The 24,943-nt window shown below is 38.8% G+C and overlaps 1 protein-coding gene across 1 annotated transcript in view; it reads right to left on the bottom strand.

Annotated features, from left to right (window-relative positions):
- Positions 1 to 14,156: 14,156 nt before the first annotated feature.
- LOC137277122 (coiled-coil domain-containing protein 73-like) overlaps positions 14,157 to 24,943 on the bottom strand; it is a 143,522-nt gene continuing 132,735 nt past the window's right edge. The window contains exons 6-13 of the mRNA XM_067808790.1: positions 23,510 to 23,715; positions 21,684 to 21,743; positions 20,878 to 21,093; positions 20,114 to 20,254; positions 18,053 to 19,562; positions 17,499 to 17,537; positions 16,816 to 16,883; positions 14,157 to 16,497 (exon numbers count right to left, since the gene is read on the bottom strand). Of these exons, the coding sequence (XP_067664891.1) occupies positions 16,300 to 16,497; positions 16,816 to 16,883; positions 17,499 to 17,537; positions 18,053 to 19,562; positions 20,114 to 20,254; positions 20,878 to 21,093; positions 21,684 to 21,743; positions 23,510 to 23,715 (2,438 nt within the window). The 3' untranslated portion in view covers positions 14,157 to 16,299. The remainder of the gene's footprint in view (positions 16,498 to 16,815; positions 16,884 to 17,498; positions 17,538 to 18,052; positions 19,563 to 20,113; positions 20,255 to 20,877; positions 21,094 to 21,683; positions 21,744 to 23,509; positions 23,716 to 24,943) is intronic.

Raw genomic sequence — 24,943 nt, 5'->3', positions numbered from 1 at the left:
TTGAATTTGAGGTTTCAACCCCTGGTGTCTGACATTTCTAAACAACACTTGTCAGTGCAATGGATGTTGCACACTGGCCAGTATTTCCAGGAGCATCTGTAGAACATCGTTGTCAAAAATTATCATTTTATTTTGACAATCTGAGCAAAACTTTCGATGACTATGCAAGGGAACAAATATGTTCCCAGGGTATGTCTATCTCTTCCCTAAATGCCCTTTCTGCAGATTTCACATAGTTCGACACTTTGGCAATCAGTGTCACCGATAAGCACTATTGTTTCATTAGCTGAAGTGCCATTGACTGACTGAAGGAGACATGCACCGTCTTGCGTTCACTGTGGCGACCTAGGCACATAAACCACCAAGGACAGATACATGGCTTCAAGTTATCTATATGATCATCATTGCCGTGATAAAGATGTCATCGTGTGGAGAACGTTCCCCCAGCATATAAGAAACTGACATTCATATGCTTGTTATTTATTATTTTCTCCATCTTTGTAAACCCTGGACATGTTGACTCTATGAGGAATATGATAATAACATCTAGACCAGCAAGTATCAGACCCACGAACAGTGACTATCTGAGGTCTTCATTTCGTCAGTATGAAAACCATGCACTCTGACTGACTGATATCGACTTTCAATCCTTCCTTAGGGCACCAGCATCATTATTCCTAAGTGCTTTTACACTCAATTCTTCCTTACCGTTCAGGGTATCAAACCCATATACAGTGGCCCATCCAATCTTTTAGGACTCATTGTCAGAATCATGTGCAATGACCCATCCAAACCCGAATGACCCAGTATCAGATCTATGTGCTCTGACCCAAACAATCCTAACACACTCACCGTTAAAACTGTATACAGTGACACAATCAATCCTGACGGATTCACTGTCAGAATCATGCACAGTGGCACAATCCATCCGGACCCAGTATCAGATCTATGTACTCTGACCCAATCAACCCTAACAAACTCACCGTTAAAACCATATACACTGACCCAATCAATCCTACCAGACTCGCTGTCAGAATCATGTACACTCGCCCAATTAATCCTAACGGACACAGTATCAGAACCATGAACACCGGCTGACATAGTCTATCTAAGCGGACTCGCGGTCAGAATCATGTACACCGGTCCAATCAGTCCTAACGGACTCATTGTCAGAACCAAGTACACTGATCCCATCAATCCTGACGGACCCAGTATGAGGACATTGTACCAAGAACCCAGCCGTTCCTTACGGGTCCAGAATATTCCCAGAAACAGATTACGCAGCTTATTGTCTCCATAAAACCTTTGTACAAGACGTGAGTACCACAACATGTATACAACTGCCCCCAACCTATCGAGTCTACGTTAACGTAGGCGAGCCAAGGATCGTGACGGTTTTAAGTGACTTTTCAGGTGTGTAAGGCGGATTTTAGTGAAACACCTAAACCAAAAATTTCATTTTCCCAAAATGTTTGAATGCACTCCCATCTCCTACAGTCTGAGAAGGAAACAAGTTCTGGTAACACTCAGATCCAGTGTCAATGGCAATTTCCCCTCTCGAAATCTGAGGGGCCGATCTACCCGTACACCCTGCAGGATGGCAGGTGTTGTTAGCCCATGATGATACAACAGTGGAAATGTAACTGTAGGACCTAGGTCGTCTCGAAACCGTCTCCCATGTCCTTTAAACAGGAAGCCGTCAATACATATCTATATGATAGTATTATCTAATCCATTGGAGGGCACAGATAGACAGTGTAATTGACACCTTGTTATATTAATGCCGGATTATCTTAACTTTCAGCGAGTATTTTACACACTTGTTTGGTGACTTTATGGACGGGATGACGGACGTGTAGATATAGTGGATTTACGATTACTTCTGTGTGTATATCATTCTCTACTTCATACAAGTCGGTGTGACCCAATGACGATTGTAGATATGATGGTGTGGGTGGATGGCGGACAGTCTGTATTAATGTACGTCATATCATGGCAGATTGTAGAGGGTATTTTAATCAATCATGATTATAGACAGAGGGAGTTTCTCCTCCCTTCTTTTAGACCGTATTTCTTTTATTTATATATCTAACTTGTATTTACTGAGAAGCTGATTTATTTCTGTACCTCAATATTTTAAGGATAAGCCGCCACTAATACAATACGAATTCACAAGCGATATGGATGTATCTATCATGGTCTCATTTAAATTCCTGAAGTGACATGGTGAAAAGGCTAGCTGATCATAATTAAAACAAAACGGTTACATATTTTGGATTTATTACACTGGAATTGATTTTAAGAAAGATTAAATCACTGAGAGTGAAGCAAATAGAATATGTTGAACAAATATAAAGTTTAACGTTTCTCGTTGTACATGCATGTGAGACATGCAGTCACTGTGTATTGTGTGAAGTGTGGTCTTACTCCGGGATACTTTGAGCTTTTGTCAGATCTGTGTTCTCATAACGTTAATTACCTGTAATAAATATTTTTATATGATACGACCATGTCTTAATACAGATATATTTGTGTAATAAATACTTGTTTTTGTTCATCTTTTTTTCCTTGTGTCTAGAGTTATTGTCCTCCATTTAATTTACATTATCGTTGCTTAATTACAGATTCCTACTGCACCGCGTTTTGAATTTAGAGGACAACAAAGTTTAATCACGAATAAAGACCACAATGCAGAGAGTATACCTACATTGTTTATGGATTAAATGTGCAAATGCACAATAATAACGATCATTCATTTCTGTAAATATTTCATCGTCAGATTACCTTTGTAATACAATTTGACATTTTTTTTCACAAATATATGTTTTAGTGTTAGACAGGTTATCAGTAAGTACAAAAGGCAGGGTTGGTTTACATCATCCTATTTGGGTGCAACCTTCCCTTGTGTTACTAAAATGTGAGCAAATTAACGGGAAATATTCGCTTGCTAATTCGGTTATATTTCGTATTTCACAGAGTGATACATCCATGTTTAGAACTGTTTGATCTATGTTTTCGGTTTATATGAACTAAGCAAAGAAATTTAGAAATCCTTTTAAGAAAATATATTTTACATGTTTATTAATAGACATATATTTCTTTGGTAATATTCCCTTACTTGTAGGAGAATATGCGTGTAAGAAAGAAGAATATGAGGGTGCAATTTTTACAGACATCAACGCCTACAAAAATGATAAAGGACATTTCAACATTTAACAAGTTGTTCACCGAATGGTATCCATACTCCGTGCACCGGTGACGTTGATCACAAACACACGCAAAGTCAAGTCAGTTATCCACAAGCGACAATGCGGTAGAGTCACTTTAGGGAATGCCATTGGAAATAATTTTGGTCACTGATTACTATACCATGTTGCAAAAGCAGTTCCCTATTCTAGCAATGGCCTTTTAGTAATGGCGTTAAATAAATCAGTTTAAACCCAATTAAATGTCTCGCAATCTTACATAGGACACTCGTACAGTCAGTTGCATCACTGCCGGAAAAATATATTAAGTATGGGTAGCAAACATGCAGTAGCCAGTATATGCATTGACGCTTAACCTAATTAATATCTATCAGTAGCTACAATGAAGTTTACAAATAAATGACCTCTTTAATAATGCCGAGCTCTTCTAAAACCCAGTTTTATATGTTTAGTTATCTACCATAATATTTTCCATTTATTTTATTCAGTACATATATATTTCCAGGTTATGTACATATTCCAGGGAACGTGTTAAACAAATAATCTAGCAGCAGTAGAAAAAAACGGAGATATTATAAAATTTTCAACATTTTCATTTCGGAATCGTCGGTTTCCCTGTTCGGGCCAAATACGTCTTGGGCGAAAAAAATCTATTACAATTTTTAAGTACAACTTAACTGTCAGATACAAGCCCATATAGTATATGTTTGCAGTGAAAACCTACCGAGGAATGTCACCTTAAAACTGTAAATCAAATAAAGTGGAATTAAGATCCCCATAATTTTACTTTGCCACCTAAACATATAATTTTCAGAATTTCAGTATTCAACTTAGGATAAAATTTTTTAACTAACGATCATAGATTCACAACGCTATTATTGGTCTGTAACACAAACGGGTAAGCGAAGTAATTGGTGCATTGAAACGTGATTAGCGTTAACTTAGACCAACCCTGCTGGTTATCGGTGTCTCATTTAATGCACATAACTCTTGTAATACAAATCAGTAATAGCGATTTAAAACTGTGATCGTTTGTTAAGCAACTTTAATCCTAAGTTGAATAAAACTGTGAGATCGGATGTTCAGTCGGCAAGGTAAAATTATGGGGATTTGCAGTTATAATTTTATTTTCTTCGATTTACGTTTTTTTGTGTGTGTAAAGTGAAATTCACTGGTACGTTTTCACTGCAAACAGACTATAGTTATGTTTCTTTTAAACAGTATATGAGTGAGTGAAATATATTTAAAAATAAACAACAATTCTATGAATACTCTGCAGCAGCTGATATTGCTGATGTATGAATAGTATGTGGTGTCATACCGCCGAGTTAATGTGTAATAAACTACGAGTGTGGATTTTTGCAATGTATGTTTTTCAAAGTGTACTTATAATCGTCGGTCAACATCATGAAGCTAGAACTGGGTATACCTGCTCATTGCGCGAACACCTGGTGTCATTTCCAACGATCTGTTCAAATAATTGTCATCATTATTTTTTTGCCTTTTACACCAAATAAAATCTATTTTGGCAGATATTCGCGACTATTATCTGATATTAATCTCGGGTGTTGACGTTTTAATTTTATGAATTCAATATGTTCTTGATTTTGCGGAGAAGTGTTGAATGTTTGCAAGAAAAAGAAGCTTATGCAATAAACTATGTTTTGCCATAATTCTGATAAAACATAGAATCTCTCTGGTAGACAGAACACGCCATGCATGTTCACATACTTTCAATCATCTGTTATCAGAAGGAAAGTATCTTTAATTGTTCCTTTTTCCGTTTAAATTATTTCTCCACATGCGAGATGTGTCAACATACAAAACCCGTCCCAGCTGCTACTTTCAGTTTACGTTCCCCTAAAAAGCGCCCAGTGTCGTAAACTGACGTGCGCCGTTTCGGTTGTCGCAAAATGACATGCGGAATTGACATGGGAATTAATAACTGCACAAAAAGTGACGTTGTTTTTGCCCTTCAGACAGAGTTCATTTGCTAAAGAAGTTTTGACTTGATTTGTTAAACTGATACGAATCGGATGTGCACATTTCCTCACATTACACATGAAATAAGACAGGGTTTTCGTATAAAAAATAACCACAAGTTAAAGAAATTATGTAAACAGGTTAAAACAACCTCTTTTGTATTCATTTTGCAAGGAAGATTTTATAACCAGTTAACATGGGTCCCGACGTTAAAGTATCCAATAATAAATCACCACGATATAACATGATGCAACACATGTAAACACATTTATTGTCAAGCATTAAAATTCATCATCATCGTGGACTGCCCTGAGGGTCCCTACTCCTATCCCCCACCCTGACGCAACACCACACCCAATGAGTGTTTGATAACGTTGTACATAACACTCTGATCACACAATCTGTACGGAGTCAAAACTAACGATGGCATAAATAAATGGCCTGCGAAATTCTTGCTTTCAAATGTTCCGGTGCCGAAATGATTTAATGGCGGACAAGTTTGTCACTAGATTGTAAAGTACCGCGAAGACGTCCTGGAGAGCATGGCAACTGTACACCAAACATCTGCGCACAGTCGTCAAAATGGCTGTCGGGGGCTTGGAAAAGACGAACAGGCATTTTCCGAACTCGCAACTGCTAAAATTATTTTCAACTTTTTCCAACATGAAGTGTGAAAACCCGAGGAGGTGAAAATATGGGAGGGATCACATTAATCTTCTTCAAAGGAACTAGTTTGTAATACTTAACGTTGAAGGATCCTGAAGCCCCCGTTACAGAACATTTCACGGTGCATGTCAGGTCGGGTCAAAACGACAAGTGTTCAGGTCCCATTTTTTTCTTGTAGAAACATGACTGCTGTCACTCGCAAGCATTACAGCTCACATACCCCAGATTACATCTTACTCAGCTGTGCTACATCTTCTCGTGGTGGGTAATCCCTGGCCATGGTGCAGAGATGGGAGATGGCGGTTTTGATTATCACAGCTTGAATCATAATTGTCAGTGAGTGAGTTGTGTTTAACTCCATATCATGTCAGTAATAGAGGGATTCATGCAATTCCATTTTGGGAATCCAAACCTCAGTTTGGGTGTAACGAACCATCACTTCTACCATTTGCCATCGCATTCTGTGAAATTTTGGTTAAAAGAAATAGTAAACTGAACTTTCGTCCAGAAACCGTTCACATAGTCATAAACGAAATGACCCAAACATAAACTGCTATATTTTTCGAAATTATGAATTCATAACAAAAAAAGGTCATTATTAACTGCGGACGTACTGAGAGTGTGCCTGTAATACGTCTTCTCTCTGTCACTGATGTGACATTAATGGTAGTTGAAGACATGCCAGAATATACGACAGAGAGAAATAAAACAGAAAAAAAGCTTCTAATCCATACCCATGTTTGATGCCGTTTTAATATATTTAATCCTTCATGTGATGTTTTGCTGTAAGTGAATGAGTTTACCTTTACCACATTCAGCAATAGTCCAGCTTTATGGCGGCGATCTGTACGTAATCGAGTCTAGACCAGAGAATTCAGTGGTCAACAGCATAAGTATCGATCTACGCAATTGAGATACGGTCACACGTGGCAGCCAAGTCTGCGAGTCTGACCATCTGATCCTGGAACGTCACGTATCGGTTTTACTAACAGGTATGACCGCAAAACGCACTACTGGACAACACTCTGTTACAATACATGTAGTCTGTCTCACAGAGCCGGAACCACATTATTTTGCCAAATGCCAAGCCTTCTCTGCAGTGCTAAAGCTTTAAGCGAAGCAAGCGAATTTCTGGTCTTACCGGGGCTCCTTTTCAATTAAAATGGGTTTGTTTGTTACTATCAAAATTATATATATTCAGAGACTATGCCTTAGTCTACAATATATGTACCGTTAAGCGTCACGGTTGAGTAATCTGAATGGAATGTTTTGGGGAGCGGATGTTGTTTTGCCAGGGGCAGAATATTTATGTGTTACTGTTACAAAACAAGCGACTCGTTTTATTACAAATGGAAAACACTTTTATAGAAAACGACAACATATATTTCAGGATATCCGATATGTGATGTAAACAAGTTCGTTTTTGTAACATATACAATTTTTCACATTTTCGGGAACATTTTTCTATTTGTGAAACCAGAGACCATATAAGCTATTATATGGTCTCTGGGTAAAACTGACCGTCCTCAGATAATACTACCGCAACACCGTTACATGCTGGGACAGAGTATCATGTCATCATTGAATAGGCACTGTGTCCATGCATTCCACTACTGCGATCCCAAGAGATGTCAGATTCCAATACTTTATTGCCACCTACAAGAACTCTAAACACATCATCCATCATTAGTTAATGTCAACGGTATTTCCAGTGGTCCTGCCACTATCTGATAGTTTCATCACTCTAACGGGACCAACGCCAGCATTTCTTCTCATTCTTTCCGTACTTCACCATAAAACAACAATGCTTGACATGAGCACCTGCTGGCCGAACTGCCACGCCACCTAGCGGCATTAATTAACGCGTTGCGCGTGCATGTTCATTTCACGCGTGACATGTTGCGTTTAAGTGAGACACCGGTGTGTGAAGCGATCGTTGCGCATGCGCTATCAAACTTGCCATCTCCCCTAGTTAATGTAGTATGACGCTAAGAAAGACGTTAAGATATTAGACAGGTTTTGTGGCGGTATCGCGCGGCTAGAAAGTTTCGAGGGGTCCTGGTCTGCTGTCACTCAACTAAATAGGGGGATATATATCTATATTGTGACAGGGGAGATAAGAACTGATATTATTCATTTTTTTACATCTCTTGTTTTCACCACTTGTCTTCATCCATTTTTCACGATGCGTTTTTTTCTCTTTCTTCATTTCGACGTATACCACCTAGCGGCAGAACAGTAAATGTGTCAGTGAAGCAGACTAAATGCTTGTTTAACCTCTGAAGTGAATCTTTAAGGCTTGTTCGCTTAATGCGTCTCTTGGGAAGGTCCCACAAAGAACCCTGTTCAAAATACAGCTCTGTTGCTTAGGGAGTCCGGAATGAGTAGAAATCCTCAGCAGTGTCCAACGTGAACATGTTAACATGTAAAGGTGTATGATGTATGATGGATCCAATGGGGCACACATCTATGGATATCTTGGGTGATCTCCAAGTGGACTGGCGTGTGTAGAGATCAACAGCGGCAGCGTCGAGGTCTGGGACCTTCCACAAGAAGTTGGCACCTAGTATCCAGAGATCTCGGAGTGTCTCCGAGGTGGCAGACGCGTGTGCAGATCCAGATCTATGTAGAGAGATACAGTGTGACCTCTTAGGAGGAAATTGTTGTGATACAAACTAGAAAGTAGTATTGAATGTTTTGAAGCCAAAGGAAGAGTAAATGCTCGTGCAGTAACTCTGTAACAGTGTCCAAGGACGTAGAAGTATGTAAAGGTCTAGTGCAGCGTCCAAGTATGGTATGTAGAGGTCAAGCGCAGTGTCCGAAGAGAAAAGCGCATATCTAATAGGGTGTCCGAGGACGCAGAAGTATGTAGAGGTCTAGTAGGGTGTCCAAGGACGTAGAATTATGTTGAGATCTAGTAGGGCGTCCGCGGACGTAAAAGTATGTTGAGATCTAGTAGGGCGTCCGCGGACGTAAAAGTATGTTGAGGTCTAGTAGGGTGTCCAAGGACGTAGAATTATGTTGAGATCTAGTAGGGCGTCCGCGGACGTAAAAGTATGTTGAGATCTAGTAGGGCGTCCGCGGACGTAAAAGTATGTTGAGGTCTAGTAGGGTGTCCAAGGACGTAGAATTATGTTGAGATCTAGTAGGGCGTCCGCGGACGTAAAAGTATGCTGAGATCTAGTAGGGCGTCCGCGGACGTAAAAGTATGTTGAGGTCTAGTAGGGTGTCCAAGGACGTAGAATTATGTTGAGATCTAGTAGGGCGTCCGCGGACGTAAAAGTATGTTGAGATCTAGTAGGGCGTCCGCGGACGTAAAAGTATGTTGGGGTCTAGTAGGGTGTCCAAGGACGTAGAATAATATAGAGGTCTAGTGCAGTATCAGAGCATAGGGCCTGTCTTAACTCAGCTAATGAAACTGCCATTTATGTTTGATAAAGGGTATTTCAGTTTGCATATACATATGACATTTGTCGATACAATATACAATATCGATAACATTTCAAGTCATGCATTTTTTGATTTTGAAATGTAGGAACATCCATCAAAGTTAGAGACTCGAAGATATATAGATGGCGGCCATATAGCCACAATACTGCTGGTGTGTAGCAATTTATACACGAACACGTTTACGCCGATATTTCCAACAAGTATACTTGATTCCTGCGTATATACATATTACTCGATGAAAAGGTAACAAGACCATTTAAACTGGACAGCATTTTTTGAAATGCGACTTAACGTGTTGTTTAGAAAAGGGATGCACATAACCACACGTAGCGAGATCCACTGCTATTTATTCACCTTATCTTAATGAGATTTGTGAATCATCTCCTTGCTTGACCTGAATCCAAAACCGAAAAGTTATCTGCACGTCCGTCAAGGAGCGCTGGGAGATGAACCGGAAGTGAGATTTTTCTCACCTCTAGCAGTGAAGAGGGAAGCAGTGTCAACAATGTTACCTCCGATTCAAGAGAGCTCATCCCCATCAGGTGTACTCCTGACTTCAGCAGAGGCTAAAGGTCGCGAGTTAGTCTGTCTCACCAAGGCTTGTTTGAAGGGTTAATCACTGCCAACGTAGCAGGACAACAGACTTTAGACGCCGGTATACAATGTAAGTCAATTGTACAACAAACAACTTCAACTCAGATAATTGAGCAAGGAAGGTCTAAGAGTGCAAGATGTGTTTTGTATATTTTTTTCAGACCGGTGGTTCATTTTTCTTGTCATGAAGTTCACACAAAGGGGTGGCAAGTGTAACTGTATTATGATACAAATACACGCAGTCACTTTCATGGGTATGCATGACGCTTCTGAGAGACCAAATTACAGTAACAGCTAGTCTCTGAAATGAACATATTTTATAAAACAAAACAAAAATCAAACAAACAAAGACAGTCGAAACAAGTAAAAATAGTAAAATGTAATGAAAAGGAGCACTGACAGATTCTTCATTTTCAGACTGTGGAATTCTAGAAGTGCCACATATTCTAAATATACTTGCATCAACTTTCTTGGATATATTTGTTTCAGGGACAGACCAAGATCAAACCACACAGAATAGTTCTCGGTTTGTTCCACGCTAATTCACTCTTTAATGAAAACAGACGGACTACATTGGGACTGATATAATCTCATGTGTGCGTGCGTGCGTGCGTGCGTGCGTGCGTGCGTGCGTGCGTGCATGTTTGAAGTATTTGTTTGAAGTGTTTGTATTGAACTGCGAACTTCTCTTTTTCATCCTGAGAACGTTACAACTACATTCAAGATGATTGCCACCTGGCTTGAGCCTTTCTCACAGCATTGAAGTCAGCACTCGGTACAAAGTCATTCAGTATTTATAAATCCCAGTTTACGATGACAACAAGGGAAATGTGACTCATAATTGCACAAAGACACTCAAGACGTTTGCATACATTCCCAAACACCGCAGATCGGAAAAAAAGATAAAATTATAGGTGTAATGGATACAGCCATCAAGTATAAACGTCATCATATCGTGGGGTGGCTTTTAATTTTCATCAGTCGACAGTCTGTGCCCCTTGACACGTAATCCTTAGAAGTGTGGCGCTCCTCCTCTATATTTTGTGCGCAAGCCGGAATTACCACGTGAGAGGTGGAACTTACAGTGTATCACTTTATACCCTGATTGTACTTTGTACTCCCGTCTTTGACGGTGATAAGGAAATCAAAAGCGACAGTGGCAGAGCATCACAACCCGACCCGTCATTGCGGGTTACTGGGCGTAGGTCTCACTCCCGTCCATGTCACTTTCCCGTTCGATCATTCCACTGTAAACATTTGGTAATAATTTCAGTGCCTACTATTCAGGGTAATTATGTTTCCCGTACCAAACAACCTTTGTTTTTAACATTAAAGGACGCTAAAGTTGTTCCCTGAAATGAACATGTTTTTTCAGAAAACAAAGTTCGCAGTATTGCAAGTAATATAAAAAGAGCCCCAGCACTTTCTTCTTTCTGAAGTTGTGGAAATTCCACATTTTCTAGACTTGAGTGGCATTACTGGACATATATCCTTCAATGTCTGTTTGATAGGCTATGATAAAAGGTGAACATTTAACTAAATTAGCTATCAAGATGTTACCGTCACGTATTTTCTTGAAAGGATCGGACTGATGGGTGTATTCATTCACTGCTTCTAGATGGAACGTGCAATAAATGTCTTGTATGTTGTATGGAATATAGAACTGCACGGCCATGATAAATCCCCCTCTACAAATTCTTATGTACGAGATACTGTTTCCTAATGAGGTAGAGCATGACTATCATAAACACTGTTCATGTGTGGGTGAGGTTCAGCTTTACGTTCATAGATTATTGCACGGGTATAGTGACATGTCGTTTATGTCAGCCCAAACTAATTCTGGTTGTGCAGTGTTACCCATGCGCCAGTTCAAACCAGATCTACCTTTGATTAGTGAATCTTACTGAAATTAGCCAGGAAGGGTAACAACAAGCTACCTCTTTTAACATAATTTGGTAACCCGCAGTCGATGACAGAATCCCCGACCTGCTGCCATCTTGAAGACGCTCTGTATACTGCATCCAGGAAGTCTTCAGGGGGCACTAAATCTATGAAGACCTGCACGTCGCATCCGCGACTAGCAAGACTGCTTCAAATGATCGTATGTGCGAACCTTCAATTGCTCCCAGTTATTATTTAGTAAATATCAATACAGACCGTGTGGGGTTCTTGGTGCTGAAACCATCATCGTGTGTAATTGAATTCTTGTTAAATAAATGACGGTTGTGTCGACTTCGTTGCATGACATAAGCAGCGTCATGTGACATTCTCTTCCATGAGCATTCTTGGTTCATTTTGACTCGTTCATGCATTTTCGACGTAAGCAGCGCCATGGGACATTCCCTTCCACGAGGCTTCTTCATCCATCTTTACCAACGAGGATCCGCGAGGGGTCACCCTTGGAATGCGTCTGGACCTGAGATTTTACGACTTAGATGCTTCAGTTGTCCAGAATAAGGCCCAAATCAAATGCAGATCATGGGCTATCTCTAGACTTACGAAAGTTCGGGTTTCGGTCAGCGTTGTACACACCTAGAACGATCTTAGTGATAGGTCACCTGATTGTGTAAAACATAACACATGCTATTTTGATACTAACAAACCAATTCTAATGGAACATTCACTAAACCAAAGGCGTGTGGACTTATGTGTTCACCCGTGTTTACCGATGAACACCATTAATCAGGTGTTTTCTACTCTGACTGAACTATTTGTGTTAACGTGTCTTTACAACTTACAGGTATCTTTTCCCAGCAAAAGTACAGTTCAGTCCTACCGAAACACGTTCAGTCGTAAGAAAAGCAAGGTTTATTGATGTCATCTTCTTTATTGTGAATAACACAGCGTTTGGAGCGTATGCTTGCTACACCATCAGGTTTGATATTCAGACTGATAATCCTTGAAAAATAATCACTGAGCAAGTATACGCTCTAAACATGGTGTTATTCACATTAAGAGGTGACTATTCACAAACCTTGCTTTTCTTATGCATTCAACTTCTAAATGCCATTCAACGGTTTCAAATTAAGTCGTGTGGGAAATCAAGTTTTTCTTTAGCAAGATTAATTGCATGCGTTTATAGACTGCGCCACCGACCATTTTCTATTTCTAACGTTTCACTTTTTCGTTCCAATTTCAAAACACGTGATGGAAAACCCTGCCTCCCTAACAAACACATCAGAGAGCATACATGCTTTTCGATAGTTTAATTACACAATATTCTAGAGGAATAGATCGTGTACATGAAAACGTCAGAAATACTTTACTGATAACCTTGTGGTCGGGGAACACGTGACTTTTGGCGGGTGATATAAAAATATATATTTCCAGATCTAAAATTCTAATGGATCCTGTTACATTTCTAGTCAAGATTATTTTTCTTCCAACTTAATGTTTGCATTTTTCACGAATCTCCTTGACAAATTTGCTGGGGCGTAACCTCTGACTGCTCGAGTGAATACAAGACAAGCATACTCTTAATCGACTGCTACAAGGGAGGAAACTCTGTTCTGCAAATCAATCACAACGTACCAAAAGTACTCCCCCTTGCATCCACTCTTTCATACGAAAGCGTTTGTGGCTAGTCGGTATGTTTGGTCAATGAATATAAAAAGAACTTTGTCCCTCAAAATAGTCCCATAGTCCCTCTCTCACAATAGCCCCTCACTCAGACTAGTCTCATAGTCCCTATCTCAGATTGGTGACTCTCTCAGAATAGTCCAGTAGTGCTTCTCTCAAAGTCAAAAGTCCTTCTCTCAGAATAGTCCTATAGTCTCTCCAAATAGTCCCATACTCCCGCTCTCCGAATAGTCTCATAGTGCCTCTTCTGTCAGCGCTTACTGGGAAAGAGAACTCTGACAAAGGGCCATTTTCAGGATTATTAGCCATTTTCTGAATTTAGAATGGGCCACTGCCCTTGTATCATAAGTAAACTTCCAAAATTTAATGGGTCATTTTTCATTCTAATGTGTAAAATGGCACATGGCCCCTGCCTTTCTCTATCCCTGTGTCACCCTGAGCAACTTTGGTCACAACTTAATCTCAAACACCAGTGACAAAACCACAATATTTGGAAATACAAGTCTTGCAGATCAAACTTGGGTTGGCTGCCTCAGTTAACTATTTTCTCATATGTAAACTGATGTGTTTTCAATGGCATGTTTCATCTGCCTAAGATTTTGTCCTGCACAAAATACACATCTGACCTTGGTCAGTATGTCATAGTTCTGTATCAAACAATGAAACTAACAGAATCCACTCAATAAATAATTTATTACTTACAACTTCAACTTTCCAAAATGTTAACAATATTTTAACAAAATAACAAAACCAATGACTAGACCAACAAATGTAAAGATACTTAGTATGAAGCAGTCTGCTGTGCGTGCATGTTTATTGAGCGACTGACTTCATTCCTGTACTAATGTATAACTTGGTCAGCTTGACTTATCAAGTGAATACTAATGCATTGCGAGACCAGATCTCAACTGGTCTAGTATTGTGAAGGATGCACCTTTGTCAGTTGATTGTCAACTTGTCTGAGCAGCCAAGAAAAGGTTGCCATTTGACATCTCACTCTTGAGAACTGTCAGCAACTTTCTTTCAACAAAGACGTTGCAGATGGTTTAATGTTTCCTATTTGGCCTTTTCATTCTGTGAGCATCAACAGCAACTGGGTGTAGAAAGTGAGAGTAAATCGAATTGTGAAAGTAACTGACGAGTGGCATCTGTACATTAAAGCTAGTAAACCAAAACAGAGAGCATTAAAAAGGGAAATGATTGGGTTTTTTTCAGAAGTGCTGTTTTCCGGGACAAGATCTGTAATGAATCCATGTATCCATGCTTTGCATGAACACCACATTAATAACATTCTCTGCTCCCCTATTAAATCAAGTTAACTCAACCTGTGTTTGTGTCATTTGGCCTCCCACGTCATGCATATGTAAAGTAGATCAGGTTAAGCTGAACAAGCCGTATCCACTAATGCAGCTGTAGTTGACAAAGCTACTAAGCAAAAATATAATTGTCACAGATCATTTAACATTAATAAATCAAACAATAGCTTTCAACCATAGCATTAACATCTCTTTCTATTGAAAGCATACATGTGCCTCAATAGATAAATTTACATTAACAGAATGTCAATTATTAACAATGCCAAGTTGTGAAATAGATAAACTGCTTGAAGCATCTGTAAAATCAAAATATCATATCCAACCAATATTGTTCAAACTCTTTGCTTGCAGAAAAAACAGTCATAACTAACTGAGAATCTCTCTTTTCACAAACATCAACATCAGTTTATGTAAGTTAGAAAAGCTTTATCAGAAGTAATAATATTAAAACAAAGGAGGTAATATTGTTTTGGGCACCCAACATCCTTCCTCAAAACTATGTTTAAAGGGACCATTCATTATTTATGGCTTGTAGGGGTGATGTGATGAATAAATAGCAGTTTGGTACATAAAAAACATTAAAAAATCATGTTTAAAGCTTACAGGAAGAGGAAAAAGGCGTCATTGATTTTATACGTGATATATAAACCTAAAGTGTGCTTCTCACTATATATCAGGTCATCTCTTGTTTTGCGAGAATAACCACATTTGCGGTTTTCGTTTTGGAGGGACAGGTTTTACTTTTCGTTAGTAAGACTGCTTAACAGGTTTTACTTTTTGTTAGTAAGACCGCTTCCCCGGGTTTACTTTTCCTAACTTTACATGAACATCAACTTCAAATGATACATGAGTGTTTGAAATCAATTGAAAAATATCATTCAAGATTAAGCTCAGAATACAAAGGTCTCTCATCCGTAGGCAAACGCTCTACTGCACGGTTACCGAGCCAACGAAGGTGGAGGGGTTAAATTGCCTACTTATAGTTACTGTCATTAAATTGATTTTACGCGCGCTTCAGTTATTATAATGTAGCTGCATTAAATGATCATCTACATTGTAATTACCCATAATTGATGGTATATATGTTAGAGAAAACACGCCTCCGAGGTTTTGGTAGACAATGAAAAACGATCGGGGTCGGGAAATCCCTCAGGGCTCCACCTCTTGGGATTTCCTTCCTCCTCCAGTTTTACATTGTCTACCAAACCCTTGGAGGCGTGTTTTCTCCTATACGTAAGAGGGAGGTTCACTTACTTCATAGGTAACATTTTAGGATGGGGCGGGGGTTGGGGTTTATTCACTTAGTACATGCTCCTGCATAAAAATCATCATTATTCCCCTTTCCATAAATACTGAATGGTCCCTAAACAGTGATGAACATGCGCCAGAGCTGGGAGTATGATATGACAGCTAACCAGAATCAGTGGCACTGAGATTAGTTATGTCACTGACAACCAGTTATGTCATCTCTCCTACCATGCAAATGGTCTGCTGGAAAATAAGTATCACTTCTTGTCCTCTCCATCTTCCCGTTTCCTCTTCCTCGGCTGGACTTCAGATGATGCCTCCAGCTTGTTGTTACCATACTTTGGGTCAATCAAGTCATCATCATCAGAGAACAGCAATTGTTCTCCCACAGGTCTCTCGTAGGACTTCTGGGATAGTGACAGGGATGTAGCTGTGGGCAAATTTGATTTTTCTGGCTGCAACAGAAACAGCATGACTATTATGTGTCAGTGTATCGGGAGTGTAGAAGTTTACAACTCAAGCAGAGAACAAAATGTAGTTTATGCGTTAATACTTATTGTCACATCGGCAATATTTCAGCAATACTCTTACAAGTGGACATGTGTGTACATATCATTGCAAATGATTATAAGAGAATGCCGGGGTTGTTTTAAATATCATCATGATAGTCAAGGAAGTATCAGAATGAGTAGCAGTCACTAATATGATCTCAGAAAACTGACACTACAACCCGTCATGATCTCGGCAAACCAACCCTATGGACATTCATGTACCTGAGCCTGTGACACCATTATGCTCCCAAACCGTACAGTCTTGGATGGCTTCTTTGTTGACCACGCTGCTGCAAGGATAAAAGATGACAACAGATCATCACGTGGAGTCAAGTATTTACACAGCCCAAAACATAAAGTTATATGTACGTGCACATATACACATGCTGCTGCAAGGATAAAAGCATCGTCTTTATGTATTACTACTAAGAGTCTGGTATTTACAGAAATCAGTACATAGAGTGATATGTATATATGCAGGTATAAAACAACCCCATGGGAATGTAATCCTAATGAGCCTTGTATTTAACAATAATAAGTGTTTTGCATTATCAAACATTTCATGTTTTCTGGGGAAATCAAGGTAAGAACATGAGTCTCTTACAACCAGGGTTAGTCGTTAGCAGCAATAGCATGGATGGTGGTTAGGATCTGTGACACTGCACGACACTGCATCCAAAATGACTGGATTGATGCTTATGATGTCAGTCATTGGATTGCCACTACAGACTCCAGTTACACTGATGCAATATTTCTATCTTGTTCTAACAGCATTAACGGAACAAAACCAGGACTCAGATAAACACCTTCATATTACTTACTTATATCCTTTGTATACAAGTAGAGATTTAAACTAAGACACTTGGTTATTATTTAATCTGACAGCAATTAATAAATCTATTTACCTTTGAGTATGCCCTTACTGTTATGCCTTGGTGAGTTGTCTGTCAAAAATATATGTCAAATTTATAGCAAAAATAGAAATTAAGGGTGTATATTGTTCAAAACTGCATTTTTGAAAACAGGATTAAAAGTACAGTTTAAACTAAAAATGTGATCATTTAATGGATGCCCATGCTAATGAGCCTCTCCCTCCTGAATAAGAAATAGGACAGATATACTGATACATTATAATAACATTGCAATCACATGCATAGGCCCAAATTTACATGATGCAACAAGTGGTGCTAAAAACTGGTAGTGAATATACATTATTGGCAAATATCCTTTTACCTTGTCCTCTTAAACCTGTTCAGAGTTGAAGGATCATGAGATTAGTATCAAGCTTCTGCGGCATTGGTATAGATTACTAGGCTGAGAGGGGTAAGAGTCTTACATTTCTGCTACTGATTGTGTGGTAAATCTAACTGGGCACATCCTATTTTTCATTACAGACTCTACAAATGTATGAGTGGTTTACTCTGGAGCATAAAGTGAAAGATTAGGTCTAAAATTCTACCTTGCTGTTTATTGTCAGCAGCTGTTCTTTTCCCAACATAAAAACTGGTTCCTTCGCTCATTTCATAAGGTCCTGTCGTTGAAGCTTGAAGGCGAAGGCATCTCTGTACACTTAAATACCTCTTTGTTCTAGGGCTGATCTTAGTTTTTTGGCTTTCAATCAAATACTGTGCATCTCTGTGGGCTTTTGGGGACATCTGTTCTGTACCTCTTCCTCTGTATTCTGTACCCTTTCTTCCCCCATCTGCTGCAGGACCTTGACCTTGACCATGTTTCCCATCTTGTTTCTTTGATGGAGAAACTTGAGACCTAGATTCAAACCCTTCAATCACCATTTGAGTTGTTGTTGGAATTCCTTCAAACCCAATGCGTCTTCTTCGAGAAGGTGATGCTTCGCTCAAAATACGCAGTCCCATTTTCGGTGTAGATCGAGGGCTTTTCCCCGGTGATGGTGCATCATTTTGGGCTTGTTCTCCTGCTTCCTCCAAGACTGACCACTTTTTTGACACTGAATCAAAGGGAGAAGCATTTGGCACAGAGGTAGAACTCAGCCTTGATAACTCTTCATTAGGACAAGGTGCTCCCCACAACAAAGGACTTTCTGAATACAGATATCTGGTCTTCACTGCCCTTGAACTACCTTGACTAACCTTCATGTGTTTGTTCTTATTCAAGCTGGAGTCAGATTCAGAATGTTTATGTGACTTTGCAGGTGGTGAATTTTTGCAAAGTATTTGTTTGTTGTGCCGTGCGATAGGAAGAGACATTCTACGTCCTTCAGACAGCTGTTCTGTTTTATAGCGATTTAAGGGTACGAACTGTACTGAGTCAAAACTGAAACTGGAAGTCTGGGATGTGTCACCATTGGACAGATTTGTTCTAGGTTGAGTGGAAAATTCATGACTGGATTGAGACACTGTCCTCAAAGAGTTAGTAGCAGAACTAACAGCTGAAACAAGAGCATCTTCCTTACATGCATCATCACTTTTCAAACCATTGCTATCACAGTCGTTGGGTATGTGTGGTGTTTTGTCTTCGATAATGATACAAGAATCAACATCTTGTGCACTCCTGCCTGAATCATCATTCATGTCAGTCTCTTGCTGTGGTTCAGCTACTTCATATGCTATTGACACACTCTTGTCTTCCTGTATATCCACCGATTCCTGTTCACTGCTGACAATCTTCCCCTCCTGAGACAGATGGCTAACCTCACCCACCACACATGGCACCACCTCTTGCGTGATCTCATGTCTATCAGTTTGGACAGCACTGTTAGCCAGAGGAGGAACAATGGTTTGGGAAGAAGAACTGACACTCTGACTATGTGTTTGAGAAGAAGCAGAGTTTGTTTTACTGTGAGTCTGAACACTGCTATCAGCTGTGGTGTTTACAGTCTGAGTGGAGACAACTGATGTCTCATTCTCTGTCTGTGTTGCAGTGATGTGATTGTTGAAGTAGCTCAATGATGTCTGTTGTGTTGCTTCCATCCTATCCCTGTCTACAATAGCCTGTGAACAGTAACAGTATTTCATCCTTTAATAACAATTTATGGGGCATACCTAAGTCTGACTGAAGCAGCATTACATTTACATTCACATTGTTTGCTCAAAGCATAAACATTTAGGAGTCATCATCATGACAATCTGACATCATGAGATTGAGTCATGGACATGTATTTTGGAGTCAAATAAGCAGGTTTTCTGCATCAGTGCTTAAAAAGTTAGGAGTCATGATGACTCTTTGTGTCATGAGAGGAAGTCATGGACATGTTCTTTGGATTTGGATATGTAGGTTTTCTGTGTCATGGCAAAGACTGTATTCAATTCCTAAACTTCAAAATTCTTTCAAGTGACCATCTCATTAAGGAACAAGTAGTTTTACAAGTTCAAAGCACTGCATGTTGTGGTAATGAGCTATTTGTTCATAAGAGCAACTAAGGCAGACATAAAACGTTGAAATGGTTTGCAGATCCTTTGCTGGAAATTTTGAAATGACAGAAATTGCTCTTAACAACTATAATACTGATTTCTTGGAGATGAAAGTTAATGGGAAGAGTTACCTTCATCTCCTGATACTGCTGTGTAAGCCTGGTGTTAGACTCCTCCAGCTGATGGTTCAGCGTTTCTAGGCTGGTTCTAGCTGTATCTGTTGCTGCAAGGTCTCTCTTTAGAGTCTCAAGGTCTGTCTTTAAGGTGTCTTCCTGAAGGATTGCAAATTATAACATGAAATCGAAAGTTAACTTGTGAGATGTATCTTGTGTTTCACAGGATTCATCAGCATCTCTCCATGCAACATTTTAGGAAGACCTATGTGATGCAGATTGGAAGCTTGTACTGAACATGTTAAAACTTAGTAAAGGATTACACAATTAATGCATCACATTACCTGATGGTAATGCATCAAGGGCAAGGCAAACTATTCACAATAAACAGTAATGCCTCTAACAACCAAATGATGTGGAATCATGTCATGATAGCATGACAAACTCTTGTCAATCATATGTTGTTCCATTTATCTATGAACTTTGATTGAAGAGAAATGCATACTCATTTTTGCTGAAGGAAACCTACACTGCACAACAGTAGAAGCACTTATTGAAATGTTCCAATTGTAAAATTGGCCTCAAACTAAAGGGTTAAACCTAGTGACCTTGCCGACAGTTGATCCTAACATGGGTACACATGGCCCAGGCCTGATATTTCTGGACTGCTGAGATATTGCTGTATCAGTAGTATTGAGCACTGTTCATAAATCATAACTGACAACTGACCAACACACTAAATGAGAGCAGAGTGCCACCTGTTGAATGTTAGTTACAGTGACCTGTCTGCTCCACTGTGTGAGCGCCTCTGCCTTGATGACCCTCTCCACATCCAGCTCCTGCTGCAGTTGGCCCACCTTCTCCTCACCCAACTTCACCCTGGATTTCAAGGTTTGGTTCACTTTCTCCAGTTCAGTGTTTCTGAGTCTGTGCTGGTCAGCATTGTCAAGATGCCGCTGGACCAGATTGTGCATTTCATGTAGGTCATCTAGGGAAACCTGTAATTGTGGCAAGTCAGTGTTAAATGTATGACATAACGTGAAAACCTACAACTGAAACGCTATCATTTGATAACATAAGTACTTTAGTCCATGTTTCAGACAAATTTATGATTGTAGCAGGAAACATTGCCTACCCTTTTTAGCTAACACTGCTGCTGATTTTCACTAATACATTTTCATAAGATAAACTTAAAAGTTTGTCCTCTTTAATGCCCAGTGGAATCTGTTTTTGCAAATGAAAAAAAGACTGATTTCTTTGGCATTGACATTTTACACTGACTGCGTAAAACCCCTATTCCAAGGAGATTTTCTCAAAGTGATTAAAATCTATCATTGCTGCTATGTACTCAAATTACCATGGTTGTGTTTTTAAATGAACATACTTTTGACATGTTTTACTGCAAAAACATTAACCAGTAGATGCACTATTTAGTTACATTTTGTACAAATACTCGACAACTTCAAGCTGTTCATCACAGCTTATGACAAGCCATTCAACTCTTGCAACAAACATGGTTTGCATATATTCAAACTAGACCTTCAGACGTTTCTTAGCTTAATATCAGTCTTTTCCACTTTTATCCTACCTGATATCGGGTCTTGTTGTCATCCAGTTCCTTTTCCAGGGCACATCTCTGCTCTGCAACCTATGAGAAACAATCTTGGCTGCATATTAATCATTTCTATCTTTCTATTGTTATCACTGATTTCATGGCAAGGTTTTCTCACACTGACACATTCTACCATGACTTCAGTAAATACTGGATTGTGATTGGTTAATCAAAGTAATTCAGAGGTATATAATCACGTTATATACCTCTGATTTTCCAAAACATTATGTATCCGTTTAAAATCTGAATAATGCCATTATAGTAGAATGGAGATAAAGGTACTGAGCATTCAGGTTTCAAATGAAATTTAGAGCTGTTATCATTTCGTTATATACCTCTGATTTTCCAACACAGTATGTTTATCTCCTAATTATAGTTCATTTTCTCTTGATGGCTGTTGGAATATCTTGATAAATACACAAAAATCATTTTCGAAGGTAGAAGAGTTGCTACATGAGTGAGGCAAGTTTCATGGATAACACTTCATCTATTGTTTGCTGAAAACAAAGTAACTGTGAGCTGTCAAGCTGGTACTGGGTGCTATATATATAGACTATAATATATAATAATGATAATATATTGAAATGGCAGTGTTGATCTTATGATATTATGAACAAGAAAGAAATCATTATCTACCATTAAAGTAAGGTCTGCAAAAGGGATGTTATTCTGTTGGATTCATGTTGCTAATACCCAAAATAAATACATGTACATGACAAACATGTAATTGAAGAACTGTGAAATATAAAAGAGAGAAAAATCCCAAAACCTCAAAAAATCCCTTTGATCTCTCATTGTATATTTGCTTGTATTCTATTAATCCCATAGCACATCTTTCACCATAATCAAGGTCTTCAGCAGCAAATTTTATGAGGTCAGGCCAAGTTCATTTCTTGTTTCTGTATATTTTCAAGAATAAGAAAAAACATTAATATTCCGTACTAAAAAGTAAAATCCTGATGTTTTTATTGTCAAAAAATGTAACGCAGAGAAAAAATGTTTTTTCATTATTTTATTGCCCCATATACACTTCATAAATTGCCAAAAGTAAAATACTTTTAGTATTTAAAATGGAATATTACTTTGTCTGGTGATTTTAAAAGAAAACAAAACAAAACCCAACATATTCCTTCCTGCCTTTAGGTTTCTGAGGACAAAAATCCATAAAATAAGACATAGAATTGGCCTGGCCTGATAAAGTAATGCTAAATATTGCTGAATTAAGGACATAAAATCAAACATGAAGCCATTACCCTGCCCTTCTCATCTAGAAAAGAGATAACAAATCGGCAACAACATTTGAAGAGATAACTAAACAATGATAAAGGTTCTGAGCACCACCACTGTTTACCTAAACTCAGAAGTACAATGTTCGAGCATTCAGGGAACTTCATTATTAAGAGACACTTTGTAGCCTTGGTGGAATAAGTGCAAACCTTCATATCTACATGTTGGTATGAGGCCTTTATCACAAAATCAGCTCTGTATATTCTTATTTTCATTGTACATACAAACAGCTTTCTATGGATTTGATACAAGTCCAGAATAATACAGAATCTTCTGTGCAAGATTCATATTGGATATACAGGGATTGGGATAAAGAACTTTGAAAACGGGCCATTTTACTAGCCTTTTTCTGAATTTGGACTGGACCACTGCCCTTGTATCAATAATAATCTTCAACATTCTCATGAGCCATTCTCTATTCTAATGAGCAAAATGGCCCATGGCCCCTGTGTTTCCCAATCCTTGCTTATATAATATGTATATTTCATTCCAGTCTGACATGGTGTGGCACCAACCAGGTTCATTTGATGCTGCAGTGCTGTAAGTCTTTGATTCAGTTCCTCCATTTCTGCAGTGATGGCTGGTTTACTCTCCAGCTGAGTGCTAAGAGTGACCACTTGCTGCTGACATCTGTGGAGGTCTGCCTTCTGCTGCTCCATCACACACTTCTGGTGTTCATTCACATACATCAAGCCCCGGTTCAATTTAACAGCCTCTGCCACTGAAACAAAAAATACATGTTACAAGAATAAATCTATATCTTTGGTTCTTTTAGTTCTCCAGTTCTCACCTGTACTTTGTATGGAGTTATTCCAAAAAGAGAATTTCCAAAACAGGTATCAAATGAACTAAAATTTCTGCTAAAACGCTGAAACTGAATGCACAAGGGAATGCCTCTATCTGTCTGAATAAAAAAAACATCAATTACATCATTGTGGATAAATAACTGTGCCAAGGGTTTACACCCGGACTGTCGACAACAATGAACAATCCATCCACATCATTTGTCGATAGTCTGGGGAAAGGGAGATGATGTTCCACACGAGTGACTTGATGCCAAGTGTGCTCACAATTAACAAACCAATTATCAACAGTGCACTATGTGTTTATTATACCCCCGCTAAGTAACAGGGGTGTGTAACGTTCATTCTGATCATATATATTTGATACAGAAATATGATTATATAAGCGAAAAAGGTATGAACATTTGAGAATTGTGATGATAAAATCCATCTCAGTAATCTGAATGTTCAGCCAAGATGAAGCAACTCTGACACATGGTCTGTGTAGTTCAGTAAGTCTGTCAGCAAGAAGGTCGGCCTTCAACCAAATAGGATGGACAGGTGACATCTGTACATCTCCTGTACCTTTTCTGAGCTCTGTGTCTGTTGACTCTGTACTTGAATCCATTGTGGTAAAGATTCTGACCTCCATTAATGTTGTCATCAGTGTAACCCTCACCACAGCATTTGCCATTTTAATAGTGATAACTACATTTTCCTGACCGATTATATACACCCAAATGATACATATTTTCAACAGGATTTCAATAATCCTGCTACTCCCAATTTCACAACATAATTTCCAAGGATTTTTTTTGTTTTGTGGCATGAGAAACTCGAAAATGGTAATCCTTCAACTTGCATAATGTAAAATAACGGTTTGTTTGCATCCTTAATTCTTTTACAGATTGTTAAAAAGTTGAACTTAATTCAATTACTCACAAATTGTTAAGATGATTAACTTAATTCAATTCCTCATGATATGCGCATAACATAATATAATAGTCCGTGTGCAACCTTATTTCTCTTACAAATTTTAAAAAAAAAGGTTAACTTAATTCAATTACTCATGATTGACCAAGTCACTAAGGAAACATTCTCTTTAACACCGTCTGATAAATAAGCTTTGATAAATTTAGATTTCAAATTTTTGTATGCAGTTTCTCT

Source organism: Haliotis asinina, chromosome 3 (genome assembly GCF_037392515.1).
Source record: "Haliotis asinina isolate JCU_RB_2024 chromosome 3, JCU_Hal_asi_v2, whole genome shotgun sequence".
Classification (NCBI taxonomy): Eukaryota; Metazoa; Mollusca; class Gastropoda; order Lepetellida; family Haliotidae; genus Haliotis; species Haliotis asinina.
Note: the sequence above shows the minus strand (reverse complement) of the source record. Positions and strands in the feature narration are given on the sequence as shown.